The sequence below is a fragment of the Lynx rufus genome, unplaced genomic scaffold (assembly GCF_022079265.1).
Source record: "Lynx rufus isolate CCGP_SWC_20201006 ecotype Redwood Valley unplaced genomic scaffold, mLynRuf1.p SCAF_11, whole genome shotgun sequence".
NCBI classification, from domain to species: Eukaryota; Metazoa; Chordata; class Mammalia; order Carnivora; family Felidae; genus Lynx; species Lynx rufus.
The window spans coordinates 35,678,306-35,698,815 of record NW_025814825.1 but is presented as its reverse complement, the minus strand read 5'-3'; the positions used below and the strand labels follow the sequence as shown (position 1 = coordinate 35,698,815).

The 20,510-nt window shown below is 40.3% G+C and overlaps 1 protein-coding gene across 1 annotated transcript in view; it reads right to left on the bottom strand.

Moving 5' to 3' along the window:
• Positions 1-19,674, bottom strand: part of TBC1D12 (TBC1 domain family member 12) — a 102,327-nt gene extending 82,653 nt beyond the window's left edge. Inside the window, exon 1 of the mRNA XM_047073195.1 lies at positions 18,654-19,674. Within this exon, the coding sequence (XP_046929151.1) occupies positions 18,654-19,585 (932 nt within the window). The 5' untranslated portion in view covers positions 19,586-19,674. The remainder of the gene's footprint in view (positions 1-18,653) is intronic.
• Positions 19,675-20,510: the final 836 nt, after the last annotated feature.

Sequence of the window (20,510 nt, the reverse complement as noted above, 5' to 3'; positions counted from 1 at the left end):
CCAGGCGCCCCTGAATTGTACACTTTAAATGGATCGGTTATATAGCATGTCAATGATACCTCAATAAAGTGTTAAGTAAAAAAAAAAAAAAAAAAAAAAAAAAAAAAAAAAAAAAAAATCAAAAGTGACAATATTCAGAAATAAGAGCAAAAGAAAAGTAGAGTTTATCCCAAGAATGAAAGACTCAATACTGTAAAGTCAATCAGTGTAATCTACCATATTAGCCATCTAAAGAAGAAACACCTTATGATCATATCAAATGATACATTTGACAATATCCTAAGTCCAATCTTGATTAAAAACAAAAATACACAGAAAATCAGAAATAGAATGGAAGTTCCTTAGCCTGGTTAAGGGTACCTTTAAATACACACACATAAACCTGACAGCTAACATCATACGTAACTGTGAAAGAGCAAATGTTTTGTATATTAGAATAATATAAAGACGCCTGCTGTCATCACTCTCATTCAAAATTATACTGAAAGTCCTAGCCAGTGCAGTAACATAAGAAAAAACAAGTCTTATAGATTAGAAAGGAGGAAAAAAAAAGCTTCCCTATTTGTACAAAACATTATTGTCTACCTAAACAATCCCATGGAATCCATAAAAAAAGCTCCTAGAATAAATACATTTAGCTTGGTTATAGAATGTAAGGCAAACATCAATCATATTTGTATACATTAGCAATGAATAATTGGAAACTAATATTTTAAGAAGTATATCATCTATAATATCTCCAATATTAAGTAGTTACATATAAATCTAACAAAACATGAGCAGGATGTGTATGCTGAAAACTATAAAACACTGATGGGGGAAATCAAAAAAGACCAAAATAAATGGAGAGAGCTGCTGTATTCAACGAATGGAAAATTCAATTTGGCAAAAATGTCAATTCTTCCCCAAGTTAATTAGTAAGGATTATCTGTAAGATACAGACAAATCTAAAATTGATATGGAAAGGTAAAGGAAGTAAAAGAGCCAAAAAATACTTGAAAATTAGAATACCTCATTAGAATACAATCTCTCTGATGTTATCACTGTATTAGACTGTGAGCTCTGTGTTCATCACTGTATCCCAAGTGCTGTGTTTACACACATGAAAGTCTGCAAATCTGAGTGGCTACAGAGAACTATTTGTAGTTATCTTAGTTCACTTGGGGTACTATAACAAAATACTACAAATTTGGTGGCTTACAAACAACAGAAGCTTATTTCCTACATTTCTGGAGCTGGAAAGTCAAAGATCAAGGCACTGGCAGATTCAGCATCTGGTGAAGGTCTCCCTCCAGTTCACAGACTACTACTGTCTTTTGCCTCTGTCCTCACAGGGTGAAAGGGGTGAGAAAGCTCCTCTGGGAGCTCTTTCATAAGGACATTAATCATTGGGGCTCCACTCTCAAGACTTAAGCACCTCCCAAAGTCCCCAACTCCAAATGCTATCACACTGGGGATTAGGTTTCAAAATATGATGGGGGAGTAGAGGACAAACATTCAGTCTATAGCATTAATCTAATGGCAATCTAACGAGCCATTATTATTTCCATAAACCTTTCTCCTCTATGAGCCATTTCTTCTTGCATCATTCCCTTTTGATACTTTTCACTATCTATCTTATATACTGATCTGAGTGCTTTTTTAACCTATAAATGTTCTGAGAACAGGATTATGCAACATTGACAATGCCCTGCATATAAAATATTTAAAATAGTCAGTACATACTTTATTTTTTAGACTAACACAAAATGAAAATTGGCTGTTTTTCTTTTGATGTACAGTTCTGTAAGTTTCACCACACATACAGATTTGTGCAACTACCACCACAATTGAGGTACAGAACAGTTCCATCACCCCAAAACACTCTGTCATGTTACGTCTTTGTGGTCACCCTCTCTCCTAAGTCACGTAAAGCACTGGAATGAATCTGAAGATAGACTTATAAGCCAGACTCAGTGAAGAGAAGTAAATCTTGTCTCCCCCATCTCATGCTCCCTGCTAGTATCACATCATAGCCTTTCAATTTATGTCCACAATATGATCATCACCGACTTTACCAGAAAGGCCTTATTCTAGCTCCTTTCTTTCCTGGAATAGAGTTGGTGTCCAAATATGCTTGTTGAATGAACAAGGGAGGATTCAGGCAAACAGAAATTAGAGAGGAGAATGACAACTCATTCTGGCTAGGATAAACTCCAAAGTATGAATAGGAAAGAACAGATCATTTTATTTCTTTGCCCCCAAATCCTCAACAGTTCCTAATATCTATGGAAAATTTTTAATTCTTCACCCTAGTATTAAAATCTATTCACCACTTGTACCCATATAATCTTTCCATCATTAGTTCCCACTATTATTTCCACAACTAAGAAAAACATATGTAGCTGCAGCATACCTGCGACCTGCTCCCACTTCTTTGTGCGTTTGCACCAATCTCTGCTGAAGCAGTAGCCCAATGTGACTGCATTTGTATCATATGGCCTTGCCCTTCAGTGCTGATTAGACTGCACTCTGATAAAATAGAAACAAATTCATTCATAGGCTGAGACAATCAGATTCCCAGGATTTTTTTTTTAATTTATTTATTTATTTGGAGAGAGAGAGAGAGACAGCATGAGTGGTGGAGGGGCAGAGAGACAGGAAGACAGAGCATCCCAAGCAGGCTCCACGCTGCCAACACAGAGCCCAATGCGGGGCTCAATTCCACAAACCATGAGATAGTGACATGAGCCAAAACCAAGAGTCAGAAGCTTAACTGACTGAGCCACCCAGGCGCCCCCTCCCAGGATTTTTAAATAGAAGACTTAGAGATTGAGTCAGTCGAAGGCTGGAAGATGCATGAACTGATAATCAGGTAGAGAGAGCTGAGATAGCTTTATAGGGTTTTTGCAGGTGGAAACCATGCATCGAACAACCAGGAGACAGAAAAGAGATGAGAAAAACCATCCCTTGAAAAGCCGAGAAACCACTGTTTCAGGCACTCGATATAGTCCAGATATATTTTATTTTGTATTTCCAAAATATCCACAAGATGCCTATTACATGCCTATAATAAACCTTCCTTCATTTAAGGTAGTTTAGGTGGGCTTCTGTTCCTTAAAACTGCAGAAAATAACCCTAACATATGAGCCAAACTCTATACTTTTTCATACATTCTGTACTTTCCTGTCTCTATGCTCTAGATAGCTTATATACATATTTTATTTCCCCTAAGTACAAACTAAGTTGGTTACACATACTTAGAAGTGCAATATAGCCAATCTAAAAAGTTTCTACTTTTGTACATCAAATGATACTATCAAGAAAGTGTAAAGACAAGCCATAGGAGGACACATTTCCAAATTACCAATATGTAATAAAGGGCTAGTATCCAGAGTATATAAAGAACTCATATAGCTCAACAACAAAACTACAAACAGCCCAATTAAAATGGGCAAAAGTGGGGCACCTGGGTGGTTCATTCAGTTAAGTGTCAGACTTTGGCTCAGATCATGATCTCACGGGTTCATGGGTTGGGACCCCACGTCGGGCTCTGTACTGACAGCTCAGACCCTGGAGCCTGCTTCAGACTCTGTGTCTCCCTCTCTCTCTCTGCCCCTCCCCCTCCCTCTCAAAAATAAATAACCATTAAAAAAATTTTTTTAATGGACAAAAGATTTGATAAACATTTCTCCAAAGAAGATACACAAATGTTCAACAAGCACATGAAAATATGCTCAACATCATTAGCCATTGGGGAAATGCAAAACCACCATAAGATACTATTCCATACTCACTAGGATGGCTATAACTAGAAAAAGAAAAAAAAAAAAAAGGAAAATGATAGGCGTTGGGAGAGGAGGTGATTAAGTGGAATCCTTGTACACAGCTGGTGGGAATGTAAAATGGTGCAGCTGCTGTTGAAAACAACTGGCGGTTCCTCAATACATTAAACATTTAGAATATGACCCAACAATTCCACTCCTAGATATAACACCCAAAATAACTTGAGAGGTATTAAAAACAAACAAAAACAAAAAACTTGTGCACAAATGTTCACACTATTCATAAAAACCAAAAGGTGAAAACAACCCAAATGTCTGTCAATGCATAAGTGGATAAACAAAATGTGATATATCCACATAGTGGAATACTATTCAGCCATCAAAACTATGTACTGATACACACTACAACATGGATGGGCCCTGAAAACATTATGCTAAGTGAAAGAAGACACAAAAGGCCATATATGATTTCATTTATACAAAATATTCATAATACACAAACCCACTAAGGACATAGATTAGTGGTTGCCAGGGACTTGGGGGGAGAAGGGAGTGGAGTGACTGCTAATGGACATGGAATTTCCTTTCTGAGTAATGAAATGTTTTGGAACTAAACAGTTGTGATGCCTGCACAACAGCATGAATACATCAAATGTTACCGATGGTAAATTTTATATGTATTTCACTATAATAAAATTTTAACAGGTTTCTAAAACTAAACTTCCAGTTATCAGTTCTTAAAACATGGTCACCAGTTTAATTAACAGACTAAACCCACATCTTTCAGTATTAATAAGTATGCCAAACCAAAAACTGTATCTAAACCACACAACTTTGTAAAGTAAGAACTATTTCAAGGAGATTCACTTTTATTTTTTTTCTGGCTGTGTCTGGAATTAAAAATATTAAACAGAAAACTAAATTTCACTGTTTAAAGCTTTTTAAAGAAAATACAAAACTGTTTATATTGAAAGCTATTTACTCTACATGAGCTGGTTTTAAGTTTTAGCAAATCTAAAATGCAGGCTAATAATAGACAAATGTGTGACAGTAAAAAAATATTATTTGGTATGGTTTCTTAAGAATGAATAAAGAATGAATAATGAATAAAATGATAAAAGATGAGTGTGTTTGCTATCAATAAAAGATCAAAAATATAAAAGAGTGATACATCTAGTTCTACTGAAATTGAGAATAATTTGTTTTGGTAGTCAGAAAAGCTAAAGAAGGGGCGCCTGGGTGGCTCAGTTGGCTGGGCAACCGACTTCGGCTCAGGTCATGATCTCTCGGTTTGTGAGTTCGAGCCCCGTGTCGGGCTCTGTGCTGACAGTTCAGAGCCTGGAGCCGGCTTCAGATTCTGTGTCTTCCCTCTCTCCACCCCTCCCCTGCTCACACTCTATGTCTCTGTCTCTCAATAATAAATAAACGTTTAAAAAAAAAAAAAAAGAAAAGCTAAAGAAAATGATTTACCTCTCAAGTGGAAAAAATATAAAGGATATTTCAAAACTTGCAACATCATAAAGGCAACATTTATCAGAGTTTCACATTTCTTTTACATTGTAACACTGTCAGTTATAGCTGGTGTAGTATAGATTTTTTCATAATCTATATAAAAGTTAGTCCTTTGAAATATGGACTGTTTTGCAAACCCAGTGGTAAGTAACAAGAGTTTTAGGCTCCACCAAAATTAAACTGATATAGCCAGATCTACCCAAGATAACCAAATTTAAGGGTTGGTAGACCCCAAGTCTCTCTGACTTTACTTAATCCTTGAAAAGAATATGAAAGTGAAATCATTTATGCCTGTTTGTACAAACCTCAACTATTCACATATTATGTCTAACTATCTGCTTGGGGATAACTCTATTATACTAGGATATTAGTTAGAGTACTTCTTCCAGTACAGTTAATGTACAACTGAATTTGCTTGGTTGGCTTCCTAATGTATTTTAGCTTTGACTCCCCTCCAACATTCAGTTCTTCACTCCTATCCTATATTGCCCAACTGGTTTCTCTCCTACAGAAACATCTCCCCGAAGACAGGCACCAAAATACTTTGGGAAATGATACCTATTAAAGTAACAAGTAGAGAGCCTCCCAGAGTGACCACTTCAAAGGTTCCAGACGTTTAACTGTATTACATTTTTATACCTTTTAAACAGTATTTAATCCAATAAATCCTTGTGTTCCTATACATACAAGGCTCCATGTTTCCATGCAGAGACAAAAAAAAAAAAAAAAAAAAAGAGCAAGAAAGACATGTTCCCTTTCTCCAGGGAATCTGTATCTTACTAGAAGAGATACATACACATACAAGTAATTACGAAGTCTAGTTACTTCGTCTACCTCATTCAATCCTCAAAAATGGCCAAAAGGCATACTGCCAGCATCCACTTTTATGAAGCAATGTACAGAACGTGTGTGCACACTGGATGTAGTCTTCATTTTACAACTTTACACTCTCAGGGTTTTCCCTGCAGTTGTTTCCTTTCTGATCCATGACAGCAAAACCACAAGCCTAAGAGCTATTATGGGGTCTTTTCCCCCTCATCAAATTCCTTATAAAACACGATAGACATAATTTTTCACATGACTCTCCATTTTCATGTCATCCCACTTCCCTCAAAACAAAAATCAGATTCAAAGTTTTCCCCCCTTAAAGCTTCACAAAAAGGCTACTGGTGTGTAAGATATGTCATTCAATTTGTTAGTGATTCCTTCTGACAAGGATTGACTGTTATTTACATCAACTACCACAAGTGTATATCCAAGCCCTGGTTTCACAAGTCCCAAATCATCTGCCACTCTGCTGCAAGAGTCAGTGTTCTAAAATGCAATTCTGAGGGGCCCCTGGGTGGCTCAGTCAGTTAAGCTTCTGACTCTTGATTGTGGGTCAGGTCATGTGAGTTCGAGCCCCACATCAGACTCTCTGCTGTCAGCAAGAGAGCCCATTCGGACCATCAGTCCTTCTCTCTCTCTCTGCCCCACCCCAGTTCAGGCTCAAGTGTGCTCTCTCGCCCTCTCTCTCACTCACTCAAAAATAAACATTTAGGGGCGCCTGGGTGGCGCAGTCGGTTAAGTGTCCGACTTCAGCCAGGTCACGATCTCGCAGTCCGTGAGTTCGAGCCCCGCGTCGGGCTCTGGGCTGATGGCTCGGAGCCTGGAGCCTGTCTCTGATTCTGTGTCTCCCTCTCTCTCTGACCCTCCCCTGTTCATGCTCTGTCTCTCTCTGTCCCAAAAATAAATAAACGTTGAAAAAAAAAATTTAAATAAAAAAAATAAATAAATAAACATTTAAAAAATAAAATAAAATGGAGGTGCCTGGGTGGCTCAGTCAGTTAAATGTCCGACTCTTGGTTTCAGCTCAGGTCATGATCTCATGGTTTGTGAGTTCAAGCCCCACCTCGGGCTCTGCGCTGACAATGGGGAGCTTGCTCAGGATTCTCTTTCCCTCTCTCTCTGCCCCCAACCCTGCCCCACTTGCACTGTCTCTCAAAAATAAATCAAGTTAAAAAATTTTTAATAAAATAGAATGCAATTCTGAGCATGCTGTCCTTATTTTAAAAGTCCATCAAAGGTCCTGTGCACTGCTACCCTTCATGGAATAAGTTCAAATTGTTAACTTCTGTCATAAACTTCCTCATAATGTAGCTTCAACCTTTTTGCCTCAGTTTTTGACACTCTACCTTACCTGCACTAAGGGCGGTCACACTGAGTATCTGCAGTCCCAAAAGTGCTGTGCTATTTCATGTATAAATTCCACACATCATGTTGTGTGCCTGTACAGTCTTCAGTTGGCCTCATTCCAATCTCGGCCATTCCCAAGCATTCTTGTTTCATCTACCTACCCCTAAGCTTCCTAACTTCCTACCCCAAAGTTAATCACTCCTTCAGTGCTGCTGATTCATCCTGTACCTTCTTTTATAACACTAATCAAGTACTGTGTAACTACTGATTTATGTGACTCCCCCACCTTAAGTTTAATATTGCTTAATTTCCTTAGTGCCTCATATACATAATAGGGCTGAAAACCATTTGTTGAATAAATAAATGGTAAGAAAACTGCAAACTAACTCGTAAGAACTATGTATGCTTAGGCCAGAGGGTCCAAAAACAAAAAAGAGGTTCAGAAATAATCTTTAAATTTCTGAAGGGTGATTATGTAAAACAAAACAAAACAAAACAACAAAACAAAAACAAAAAAAACAAACAAAAAAACCTGACTTATTCTTTGTGGCTCTAAAGGGCAAATCAGGACCAGAAACATTACAAAGAGATACACTGTGATTCCACATAAAGAACCTTCTAACAATTAATACCACCCTCAATAGGCTGCCTTGAGGAAACTGACCTTGTTAGTAAAAGAAATCAAGCAGAGGCTAAACAACATCCATCAGGTGCCTTAAACTCTCTAAGAATAAAGAGACAAACACACTTAGCTCTAAGGTGGTGGTTACTGTTGGTTTGTTTTGTTGACCTTTTGCTCAGGTCAACCTAGAAGTACTTCTTGAACTGATGGTACCCATCATAGAACCTATCTTCCAGCAATATAGTAACCTTCTAGTGACCAAAGTAAGTGTCTCTTCTAAGTTTTTTTATTTACTTATTTTTGAGAGAGAGACAGCATGAGCAGGAGAGGGGCAGTGAGAGAGGGAGAGAGAAAGAATCCCAAGCACACTCCATGCTATCAGCACACAGCCCAATGAGGGGCTCAAAGTCACGAAACCGTGAGATCATGACCTGAGCCGAAGTTAGAGCCGTAACCTACTGAGCCATCCAGGCACCTCTCTCTCTCTCTTTTTTTTTTTTAAACTTTTTACGGAGAGAAAAAGAGCGTGCGAGTGGGGGAGAGTGGCAGAGGGATAGAAAAAGAGAGAGAGAGAGAGAGAGAGAGAGAGAGAGAGAGAGAGAGAGGGAGAATCTCAAGCAGGCTCCAGGATCCATGCAGAGTCTGATGTGGGGCTCGATCCCACAACTCTGGGATCATGACCTGAGCCTAAACCAAGAGTCGGACACTCAACTGACTGAGTCACCCAGGTGCCCCAAATTGTACTAATATCTGAATCTATCATATTAATACCTAAACTTTTAGAGCCTTAATTAAAACTTTATATATATCAGTTGTCATTAAAAGATATTTCTGCTGCACAATATGACCTATTATGAGGCCATGAGAGGATGGAACACTAGGGAAGTTAAGAGGGAGGTACAGCAGATATCTTTAAGAAGTTGCCAGAAACTTCTACAAAGGCATTGAGGTAAGCAGAGTAGAAAAATAAATATAAGCATAATCTGTAGTAATACTCTTAAGCCTAGAGGCCAAAGTGCAGAGCTAACTTCCAACCGACGACATGTATGTTCCTCGACAATTTTTCTCTGTACATACATCTTCAAACTCATTCTCTTAACAGTTTCTTCTGTCTCTAACTTACACCTTCACAACTTCCAATCTTCTTTATCTTTTTTCTTACCACCTTAACTGGAATAGTATGGAAACAAAGTATTTATCCTCAGTTTTATTTCATAACCCGTCCTGTTTTTCAAAAGCAAATAATATGAGCATTTTCTGAAGGAAATGGACCCTCCCCCCTCAAACCTCTAGAGAAGAATGGGGCCCTGCTGACATCATGATTTTAGTCCATTGAGGCTGATGTTGGACTTCTAACCTACAGAACTCGCAGAAAATAAATTTCTATTTTTTAAGCCAAAAAATGAGCATTTTCTGTTTTTCTTACAAAAAACAATTAAACTTACAGTTTGTGAATACCTTTCTCTTGGGGGAACAAAAGTATTTCCCCTCCTTGACTAGACGATAACTACAAATATTCCTGATGAAAACCAGATTTGGAAATTGTAAATAATGCCCCATGTATGATGGGTAGGTATACATTACAGTATTTTGGAAAATATGAGAAAATAGCACATAATTTGATTTCAAAACTATCATGTTCAGTTCCAAACTTAAGATGTTTTAATCTCTGTGGGGTTAGAAACAGACAGATGGAAATATTTTTTAGCCAAGAAATGTATCCCAAAATAAAATTCAAATTAAAAAGAAATCAAAAAGCCAAATTCAAAGGTAAATTAAACACATTATCAAGCTCACTCTCAAACAAGCTCTAACTAGGAGCACAACCTGTAGTTTGGTTTCCTAAGGTAAACTTCTCTTAATTGCAGGAAAGAGCCTGCTGAAAACCCAGACAGTCACATGGGTTTCCATCTCTTTCTTCTTTTGGCCACAGAAATAAGAAGTCCAAGAAAGGCTGAAACAGCAAATTCTAGAGGGAAATAAGCCATGTGCAATCTGCAGTTTTTCTTAAAGGCATGGAAAAGAGTTACAACTAGCAGCAGAAGGAGGAAAATTAACACCTTTTTTTTTGATGAGCTATAAATAAAGAGAGATAAAGTTATGACTCCATGTTGAAAAGATCTGAGTAAGGTTTTGAAAGTTAAAGCTTTTCACAGAACAGGCAAGCAAGGCTTTCCACATAGTATAAAATAAAAGTAAAGGACCCTTCCCACTAAAGGGGGGAATAAAAAAAGAAGCTAAGATTTAATCAGGCAGAGATAACTTCTCAATCTAGTGAAGGTCAGCAAAATACTTCTCTACTGTATCTGTACTTACACTCTCCAATTACAGAGGACCTACATATGATCCAAGTTTAAAACAATAAGGTAATGTGAGCTATAAATGCATGTTGCACCTTCTTTCAATTAGTATCTGAGGAGACCTGCCTATCAACAATTATTTCAGTAATAATGTCTGGGAACCACCTGCATCAGAATCCTTCTGGGGAGTCCTAGTTAAATATTTGGATTCCTGCTGGGCCCCACAAAAGATCTAGTGAATCAAAGGATTAGGGTGGGGGGGGGGGAACTTAAGGAATCCGAATTCTTAACAACCTCCTCCCTCCAGGTAATTTTAAAATACAGGAAAGTTTAAGAATTACTGTAGTAGGGTCCAAGCAACTATCACTCAAAACTACCTGGGGACAACTGAGCGTAGCTAAAAGGAGTTCCCAGGAAGAAATATGCAGCCTCAAAAAGGACTGACTTTCCCTTCTCAGTACACAGAGAGATGAGTAACAGATGTGTCACCTCAAAAATCTCCAAATGTTTCCACTCTTCCCAAAGCTTTCCCACCACAACATACTAAGCATGAAATGTATGAGTGAGCCAAGCTAAACATTTCATGAATTTAACTTAAAAACTGGCTTTGCCTGTCTATAAGTTCCTTAAAACAATAAAAGATACAAATATTTTAATCTTTCTCAACATTCCTTCCTTTCAGTTCCTTCTCAGATTTGCTTTTTAGTCAAAGCTTCAAGCCTTCTGAAAATTTTAGATTATTACATTACAGTCCATTTTAACACCAATCCAATACCAAATACAAATTATGTTTAAAAATCTACTACACAAATTGTGTAATGTTTCTTCAGGTAGTACACAAAAAAATCCATTCATTTCTTTCTTCCTCCCTCCTTCCTTCCTTCCTTCCTTCCTTCCTTCCTTCCTTCCTTCTTTCTACCAATGGATTTCAGTGATGAAGCTGGGGAAGGGACTGTGGCTGTCTTGATGAAGTTTAAGTAACAACATCTGAACCTTCCCCCTATACCACACAACAAGTACAAGGCACTTAGAACATTATCTCATGGACAATCTCATGAGGTAGGTATCACCATTATCTTTACTTTATGGATGACTTGGCGAAGGTCCAGAGGGGTCAAGTAACTTGTTCAGAATTATATAGCTAGGTAAACTAATTCAAACCAAGGCGATCTAATTCCAGAACCAGCATTTTTTATCACTACACTATCCTGTAGTTTGTATATGCCATCTGCCAAAAAGCAAGTCCTCTGAATCTGACAAGGTAGGGGTTGTGGATTCTGGAGAATCCAATTTTTTTAAATGTGTTTTCAGGTAATTTTGAAGTATAACAAAAGTTAGGAATTATTCATTAAGCTATTAGTTTGCCCAAGTAGAACACTGGCAACCTTTGAGACATAACTCATGGTCAGGAAGTTAAGGTCTCAAATTCCAATATGCTGATTAACTAGAATTTACTTCATTACCCTATTCTCTCTCCTACTCCAAAGAAATTATAAGGAAAAAAATCTAGAATTATTTTGCCCAAGGTCACACAATTATTTAATGGCAAAAGCTACCCAGGACAAAAACCAAGTTTCTTATCTCTCAAATAGTATTTTCACTACACCAAAAGCTATGTTTTTGTTCATAAACTTCTCATGATTCACAGAAATTGGCACATTAGCTTCAAATCCTAGGAATCAGATCTTTGGTCTAGTTCTGATTCTTTTATTAATTCACTGTGGGCAAATAATTGTAAAATAAAATTGTAAAATAAAAAATTCCTTAAAAGGTCACAGGAATATTTACAGAATTAGAAAAGAAAATACACAAAAAAATAATTTTGGACAAATATGAAATTATGTAGAATTAAAATATGATTTCATATTTTTCTAGAGGCACATAGGTAGGTACTGGTTGTTAAATCTTGTAAATACTGCCCCAAATAGTTTGATGTTTTATTTATTTTTAAGACAGAGAGACAGAGCATGAGTGGGAAGGGGCAGAGAGAGAGGGAGACAAAGAATCTGAAGCAGGCTCCAGGTTCTGAGCTGTCAGCACAGAGCCCGATGTGGGGCTTGAACTCATGAGCTGTAAGATCATGACCTGAGCAGAAGTTGGACGCTTAACCAACTGAGCCACCCAGGTGCCCCAGGCCCCAAATAGTTTGAACTGAAAGCTTAAAAAATCAATGCTCTAGGACCCCCCTGAAAGAACAACTCACTACCATGCCTAACTCATTTCCAATATTAAATTAATACCACCCTACTAGGTGATATCTAGCAAATAAAAGATTTCTCTGATAACAGCACTGTTGATTTTATGTAGGATATTAAGTGATGAATGAAGTGATCCCTGAAGTCCCTTTGAATTTAAAGGTTTATTATACAGTAAAACACAACTATGCACCAAATAAAAATCTTTTAGTCAGTATCTCTATGCTGAATGACATGTAAGTTTAATTAATAGTAATACACAAATGTTGGTTTCTTAGTTGTGAAAAATGTACCACAATGTGATGTTAACAAAAGGGGAACTGGGTGAGGAGTATACCAGAACTCCCTGTGCTATCTTTGCAACTTTTCTGTAAATCTAACACTAGTCTAAAATAAAAAGTATTTTAAAAATAAAGTAAATCTCTATGCCCATTTTTAATAGTTCATAAAATTTCTACCAAAGAGTAATAATCTGCTTTGTTATTGGGATATTGTGTTAAAAATGTTGATTTAGGGGCGCCTGGGTGGCGCAGTCGGTTAAGCCTCCGACTTCAGCCAGGTCACGATCTCGCGGTCCGTGGGTTCGAGCCCCGCGTCAGGCTCTGGGCTGATGGCTCAGAGCCTGGAGCCTGTTTCCGATTCTGTGTCTCCCTCTCTCTCTGCCCCTCCCCCGTTCATGCTCTGTCTCTCTCTGTCCCAAAAATAAAATAAAAAAAAAAATGTTGATTTAATCTCACATTTCAAAATAATATTTGAGTACTTAAAATTACCTTAGTCTCATAAAAATTGTAGTTTCCCACTATTTTATACCTGATTTATATTCAGATTACCACATTTTCAAGCATCCACCTTAAAACCATGAATTTCTAAGGTAAAATCCTTGAAAACCAGAGCTGGATTTCCAGTGATTTAGTGCTTTGTGTTTAGAGAGGGGGAGGGGAGTTGACGGAGTTGAGGGGCTGGGTATCAGACACAGGAAACAAATAAAAACACTCCTGAACCATTAGCTCCTAAGTCTAATATAATTGGTTGCTTCATGACACTCTAAAATCTTAAAAGACTCTTATTTTTATTCTAGAGCAATTAATTACATATTCTTTTCAGCTTTCCTAAAAATTTCAAACATTTTACTTATATTAACATATAAGCAATGTCCAAAGGAGTTTCATTACAGACACAGAAGTGATTATTTTCATGTTTACTTTTATAATCTCTGTGTAGTAACAAAAATGTAATATTTAGATCCAGATATTCCTTCATTCTCCTTACACAGAATTACACCACACCTATATTAAAGAAATGCTGGACCTCCTGGGTAGCTCAGTCAGTTAAGAGTCCCGACCCTTGATTTTGGTTCTGGTCATGATCTCAGTTGTGAGATTGAGCCCATTAACCAGCTCAGCACTGGGTGTGGAGCCTGCTTGGGATTCTCTTTCCCTCTCTCTTTCTGCCCTTCTCCTGCTCCTGGCTTGCAGGCACTCTTTCTTTCTCAAAATAAGTAAACAGGGGCGCCTGGGTGGCGCAGTCGGTTAAGTGTCCGACTTCAGCCAGGTCACGATCTCGCGGTCCGTGAGTTCGAGCCCCGCGTCAGGCTCTGGGCTGATGGCTCAGAGCCTGGAGCCTGTTTCCCATTCTGTGTCTCCCTCTCTCTCTGCCCCTCCCCCGTTCATGCTCTGTTTCTCTCTGTCCCAAAAATAAATAAACGTTGAAAAAAAAAAATTAAAAAAAAAAAAGTAAACAAACATTAGAAAAGAAAAAGGAAAAGAAAAGAAAAGCTTGATTTAGGGAGCTATAAAAATCTTTTAAAACTTATCAGAAGTTTGGTATTTTGCCTCTTTGTTAAAATGTTGAATTAGTTTTTTTGAGAAATAGGTTTTGAAACTGTAGATTTTATTTTATTTTATTAAAAAAAATTTTTTTTAACGTTTATTTTCAAGACAGAGAGAGACAGAGCATGAATGGGGGACGGTCAGAGAGAGAGGGAGACACAGAATCTGAAACAGGCTCCAGGCTCTGAGCAGTCAGCACAGAGCCCGACGCGGGGCTTGAACTCACGGGACTGCAAGATGATGACCTGAGCCGAAGTCGGACGCTTAACTGACTGAGCCACCCAGGCGCCCCACTGTAGTTTTTATTTTAGTCGGCTGGGAGGAATACACACCGTGCAACAAATAAGAGAGTCCTACCTGACAGAAATCTATGATGGCTTGTGAATTATGTTAATTAGGTGAATTATGATTTTGCCAAAGAGTGTAAATTCTAGGTGAAAAATGAATGTGGTACATCTTGTTGTTTCTGAGAACGTTAAGTAAAGAAAAATTGTAATTGTAGGAATTTAAAATTCTCAATATCATATTTAACAAAAATATATATTCTGAATAATTTTCATATCGTGGAGAATGGAGTTTGTAAAGATACAAAAAGAAATCACTAAAAAAGCCTTTCGTATTCACTATTCAGCCTAAGTGTGATCGCTTCTCGGCCTTTTGGCTAAGATCAAGTGCAGCCTAAGTGTAATAAAAAGAGTTTTGTGAAAAGTTTTTTGCCACAACATTTAGTAAGTTTCAGAAGTCAATAATTCTAGAAAAAGCTACATGGATCTGCAGGTTTCATAATCTATAAAGTCAACTTTCTTTTTAAAAAGAAGGAAAGAGTCTTCAATACTTCTCAATATTAGCTATGCCCTTTAAGGCCACCAAATTCTCACAATTCACATGAAGACTTTGTGAAAAAAAAAAAATATATATATATATATATCTCAGCACTACCTGGAGACACAGATACCTGTGTGTTTCTAAATAACCATAACTGTGCCAATCTGAAGAAAACGCAAGAGAATTAAATGGCTTAAAAAATACATCTATAAAGGGTTGTATCTACCTGAAAAATAAACCATTCTAGCTTGAAAAAAAAAAAAAAAGACATGAATTTGCCTGAAGGACCCATAAAATAAATTTATTTTTAAAAGAGTAATGAAGAGATCCTCGAAGAATGAAGGCTAACCTGGAAATGAGATTTTTTGAAGTTTTCATCTCCTTCTCACTGCTAAGTTGGTGATAGTAGAGATAGTGGTAGTCACCTAACATTTTAAAACATTTACGGACAGGAAAAGGCCAAGGATCTGAGGGAATATTACTTGTGGGGCTCCCATAGTCAAGTCACAATTCACAGAGAGATGCCCATGTGAAGCTGAGGCAAGTTCCCAACAGGGACTGAAATACAACTCACCTCACCTGGAAGGGAAGGGAGGGGAGAAAAAGCAGGAGATGAGGATAGAGCAGTCTCACCTTGGACCAAATTCCTTTAGCTCCTACATAATTTCTACTCTACTCAATGAAGCTTCTGTCAATTTAGAAAACTTTAAGATAACTCTGTAGTAATGGATATGCTGCTGTAAAATACTCCCCTCTTTACTTAAAGCAAACGTGAAACTATTCCTTAAAAGTATTTATGACAGATTTTTGCCAAGAAAAGAGAGGAAGTGGAAAGAAGGAAAAGATGGAGGACAATCAGGTGAGAGAGGAAAAAAAAGCCACAGGTGAATACAAATTATGATCAAATGTAAACCTGGTCTGAAAATCAGGAATCTTGGCTTCTAATTCCATCTCTGCCATGAGCTAACGAAACCATCTTATGTAGATAGTGCGCTTCCTCATCAAAAAAATGAAGTTGCAGTAGGGGTTGCCCCCAAGAACAAGAGTACATCCAAGAACAAGATATCTCCAAAGGGAGCCCTTATCTAGAGCTTCTGAGTTAAGAATGACAATTATACACACGAAGGGGGTAAAAAAAAAAACCTCTTAGGTTGTCAGGGCAAGGGAAATTTCTGATAATTCTGCCCAGGAATAGAAGATCTCTTCAAAATTACCTAGAGAATAATAGACAAAGAGTCCATAAAAGTTTCCAATTCAACACAACTTGAGCAAAGTTCTTCATACCACTGCTAGATATTGTAGGTTCAGAAAGTATCATAGTCTCTGCCTTTAGGGTGTTCAGAATTCAGTTAAGGTTTTGGTTAAATGTGACTGTGCCCTTTTCCAAGAATGTTATACAAAGAAGTAATGACATCTAGAATCTTGACATTCAGATTTCAATTAAGAAAACCGAGACTTAGGGGCGCCTGGGTGGCTCAGTCTGTTAAGCATCCGACTCTTGACTTCGGCTGGGGTCAAGATCTTACCGTTTTTGAGTTGGAGCTCCTCGTCTGGCTGTGCAGTGATGGCACAAAGCCTGCCTGGGATTCTCTCTCCTTCTCTCTCTGCCCCTCCTCAGCTCACTCTCAAAATAGATAGATAGATAGATAGATAGATAGATAGATAGATAGCAAGCCTGGAGCTTAAAGAAATTAACTTCATGGTACCTGTTTTGACTCAAATTCAGTGCTCTGATGCACATGAGTAATGTGGCTACGTGAATGTCAATTAGCTTTATTAACTGAAGTACTATTAGTGAAGTCCTATGAACTGATTAAAGAAAAATTTTAATTATATCAAAATTCCTGCCTACTGTTAATATGAAAAAGCCTATTATAATAAATTTGCTCTATTATTCATAAATTGCGATGTATATATACATATTTGTCTTCAAACTTAATCCCTAGTAGCCTGCCCTCCACCACCACGTAAGGGACCAGTGTCCAAATTATCTCTATTCCCAGTGGTGGCACAAAGCAGGCACTCTGGGTATACTGGTTCAATTAGTGATCTCCAAAGCCCCTTCCAAGTCTAAAACTGCCTGGCATCAAAACATGACCACTAAACCACCCAAAGGCCACACAAGTTCACAAATGCATAAACTTAGTTCACCTTGAGAGCTTTTAGAATACTGCCACTATAAGCTTTAAGTATGTTTTTGCAACTATACCCACAAACATAGATCTCACTACTATATATTTTATCCTATGAGTAACACAAATTACGATTTCCCAATCTTGATTTAAAAGCTATAAATTATTTGTGAATTTATATAAGCAGGAAAAATAAGGGATAATAAAGTAGAAAAAAATATTACAATGAGAAGATTGTGCCTGTGTCTACAAATATGCACACTAATTGTATAATCCTCTAAAACTTGAGCTGTATAATTTGTTTCTTTCACTCCTATCAAGATCCCTGAAAAGGAAACAAAAACACAGGAGAACTCTGGAAGAGTTTACAAGTTGGGAATGCTTTCCTATTTGCCTAGAGATTAAGGGGGGAAAAAAGCATATCAAGATCTGACTCCAGGAAAATTGCTATTTCGTTAATGAGCAATAGGATGAGTAATTTCTTACTATTTATCCCTATCAAAGCCCTATTCTGAAATCTGCAATGTCCAGCACCATATCTCAATTTCAAGAATAGCAGGTCAAAACACAAATACAGTAGCATCAAAAACTAAAAGGTTGCTGAAAAAAAGCGTAGGCCTATCTGGCAGTAGAGAAGAGGGATTTTCTAGATAAAGCGCCATAGCCATTTGGCTTTTTAAGGGCTGGAATCAAATTCTAAATTCCAAACTGACTGCATTTTAATAAAGGCCATTAAAACGAATAGTTAAACACTATGAAACATAACCACTTCTAATTTCAGGAATCCCCAAGCTAGTTGAATGGGTTTAGACTCCACGCAACTAGACATCTCTGCAGAATGACTTCCCTTTCTCTTTCACAACCACACCCGCACACACAGACCGCCGCGCTCACCCCCACTCCCCAACCCTACTCCTCGTAGTACAGTAAAAATGCACCGAGAACAGAGCAGGTTGTCTGCTTATCCGAAGGAAGCAAAACTGCAGCTATGGCTTTAGCACGCTGGCAAGGCCTGAATACACGGAAACCAGGTGTCAACAACAGGTATAGCCTCCAGCCCACAGGGAGAGAGATTCGCTCCCCACAAAGTTGGCAACTTCTCCTACACACAACACAATGCAGACCCAGTTCCTCTTTGCCGGTGACAAATCAAAGCTAAGTCCTGACGCCAGCAAGAGCCCGCGCGGAGACGGCCCCCAAGCCGTTCTCGGCCAGTTCCTGGCCTCGACCTCCGCCCTGGCCCCGGTCCCCGTCGCGACCCCTAACCCTCCCCGAGCCCCGGCGCAGCCTGCGCTGTACCTGGCGAAGAAGTCGGCGAAACCGCCGCTCCGTCGAGCCCGGGCCGAGGTCCCCGCGGCGCCCTGCTCCGCGGCGGGCGCGGGCACCGGCGGCCCGGCTGGGGGCAGGTGGTCGCGGCTCACCTCGAACGTGTTCCGAGAGTTCACGTGAACGTCCGAGACGCCGGGGCGCGGCTCCGCGCCCGAGCTAGTCCTCTCGGCGGAGGCGGCGGCCAACGAGCCCCCCTGTGGACCCTCAGCGCCGGCTCCCGGCCGCTCCAAGTCCTCGCTACTGCTGCTGTCGCTGGCCGGGCTGCCTCCCGAGCCGCTGCTCGCACCCTGGGACTTGTCGGCGTCCGCCGCCGCCAGGCAGCAGCTCCGCAGCGGGTGCTCGAGTGGCGCGGCCCAGTCGGACGGACTGCCCTCACCGTCCGCGCCCTCGTCGCCAGGCCCCTCCGGGGGAAGGCGGCGGTGGCGCGGGTCCCGGCCGCCCGCGCGGGCCAGCTCTCGAGGCTCCTCCAGGTCGCGACAGTCCTGGCCCGGCAGAAAGCCCGAATCCCCGTTGGTCATGCCTCTGTGCCGCGGCGCACGGGCATCCGCCGCCGCCGCGCCTCGGTGCTTGGAGCCTGAGTCCCGCGGGCAGGCGTCCGAGCGCGGGGCTGCCGGGGGCGGCGGCGCGCGGGGTTGGCCAGCGGGAAGTGGACAGTAGCACAGCCCCGGCTCCAGCTGTCCCCCGGCCGCCGCGAGGTAGCGCCGAAGGAGCTGCTGAGGCGGCGTCTCCTTCTCCTCTTCCTCCTCCTCCTCCACCGGCAGCTCCACAGCGCCGACGCCTCCGCCGAAGCCGCCCGTGGCCCGGATCATCTTCCTGTCCTGGCCCACGGGCTCCGGCGCCGGCAGCGGGAGCAACTTGGGGTTTCTTCCCGAACAGGCTCCTGCATCCTCTGGACCCACCATCTAGGGCTGGGTGAGCGCCGCCTGAGGAGACGACGGAAGAGTCCCCGGCGCAAACTCGGCCCGGGAATAGCCCTGGGGGCTGGGGCCGCGGCGGCCGCCGCCGCAACGTTCCCAGACCCACCCCTCCCACCCCGGGCTTCTGGCAGTTGCGGGAGAGCGGGCACGCGCCAGAGCTCGCGCACGCACTAACGCCGGCCCGGTCAAACCCCCGAACTGGATATTCTGCGAACCATAGAGACAGTAGCTAGAGAGGCCCACTCCCTGACACTCTGGCGGCCAATCTGGGATCCGCCATCTGGATGGTGGAGGCTGGTTGGCTCTCTCCGAGCGTGACAATTCTTACAGAGGCACGGGTTTGACTCGCTTAACAAAAATTCACTTGACGTACTTAATTTATGGGAGTAGAATACAGGATATTAGATGTAAGCCCTCCCAGCTCCACTTGTTCAGTCGACTTTACGCTTTTTCATGCATCTTCTCTATCGCCGTTGCTATAATTTAGGGCTTCAGCGCTTCACCCTCCCTTCTCCCCTCTCCACTTCATCTTCCATAATATTAAGTTACCTTTCTTATCTAGCACCATGTTACATCATATGGCTTTTCTTAAAGACTTCCAGTATCACTCAAGGAGAGAGGAAATGGAGTCGGGCACAGAGTGGCTATTGAAATAATTCCAGCACCCTGTGATAATGGATTAAAATGGAGTGATAGCCACTGAGTGGAAATGATGGCGTTTAGAAGTCACAAGACATGATAACTGATCAGCTATAAGGAGGGATTGAAGAGGGAGGAACCAGCAATTACTACAAAACTCTTGAGACTGAAACTAATGTGGTTTGAAAACATGGGGATTTGGATTGGGGGGAAAAAAACTTGATTAATAGGGGAAATATATCTGGTAAAGTAAAAGGCCGGGAATATCCAG